Source organism: Acyrthosiphon pisum, chromosome X (assembly GCF_005508785.2).
Source record: "Acyrthosiphon pisum isolate AL4f chromosome X, pea_aphid_22Mar2018_4r6ur, whole genome shotgun sequence".
NCBI classification, from domain to species: Eukaryota; Metazoa; Arthropoda; class Insecta; order Hemiptera; family Aphididae; genus Acyrthosiphon; species Acyrthosiphon pisum.
The window spans coordinates 129847499-129848390 of NC_042493.1; the positions used below are offsets into that span (position 1 = coordinate 129847499).

General features: G+C 33.7%; 1 protein-coding gene across 1 annotated transcript in view; it reads right to left on the reverse strand.

Moving 5' to 3' along the window:
• The window catches only part of LOC103310416 (uncharacterized protein K02A2.6), a 22010-nt gene extending 21327 nt beyond the window's left edge, over positions 1-683 (reverse strand). Inside the window, exon 1 of the mRNA XM_029485513.1 lies at positions 620-683. Coding sequence (XP_029341373.1) covers positions 620-683 — 64 coding nt within the window. The remainder of the gene's footprint in view (positions 1-619) is intronic.
• Positions 684-892: the final 209 nt, after the last annotated feature.

The following is an 892-nucleotide window of genomic DNA, read 5'->3' on the forward strand; positions in this document are numbered from 1 at the left end:
GGCAATCACATCTAAATTATTAATTTAAATTCGAATCGGTTCCGGAATGGTTTTTGAGTTTTTAGTAAAATTGATTTTCATACGATATTATTGTTGTCGGAAGCACTACTGCGACGTCTCTCGCTCGTTGCCGACTGACGAACGCGATCGCTACGACCGGTCCGACCGATGCAAAAGGCATATTTTTTTCAATGCTATTCGATATCTGGATATTCGTTTCTGGAGGGAGCGTCGATACCATACAACTGAAATTATTCGTAGTCGTGCGCAGACTGTCATCATTATTATCAGATGTGGTTACTGTTGCATATTCAGCATTTACATTATATACTAAACGTTTATACTAACAATAATAATCATAAGTATCATATTACGATCGGTGGGGATTGTCCATCGGTCATTAGCAAGTAGACAATTTTATATGTACGTCAGTTCGATTTATACTTTTCATAATAAAAGACTATAATATACGTTTATGTTATTATTCATATTAACAATACACAACAAATTGGCGACGAAGATAAACATTTTTAAACTCATCTCATATTAAATTAAAATATTTATAAAATGGGTGAGGATAACAAAAATATTACTCAATTCCATAATATAATAGGTTCACCAGGAACATTTGAATCTGGAAACGACATAACAATATTTGAATCAAGACTTACAAATTTTTTCATTGCAAACGGAATAAGTAACGAAGTCCAGAAGAGAGCTATACTACTATCTTCAATTAGTGAGGAAGTTCACAAAATATTATTCAGTTTATGCGTTCCAGCAAAACCAGACGTCAGACATACGACACACTATTAGGTTTGTTAAACAATTATTACAAGCCAGTGAAATCGTACTTCGCATCAAGATATGCATTCTACAACGCAAAGCAGAG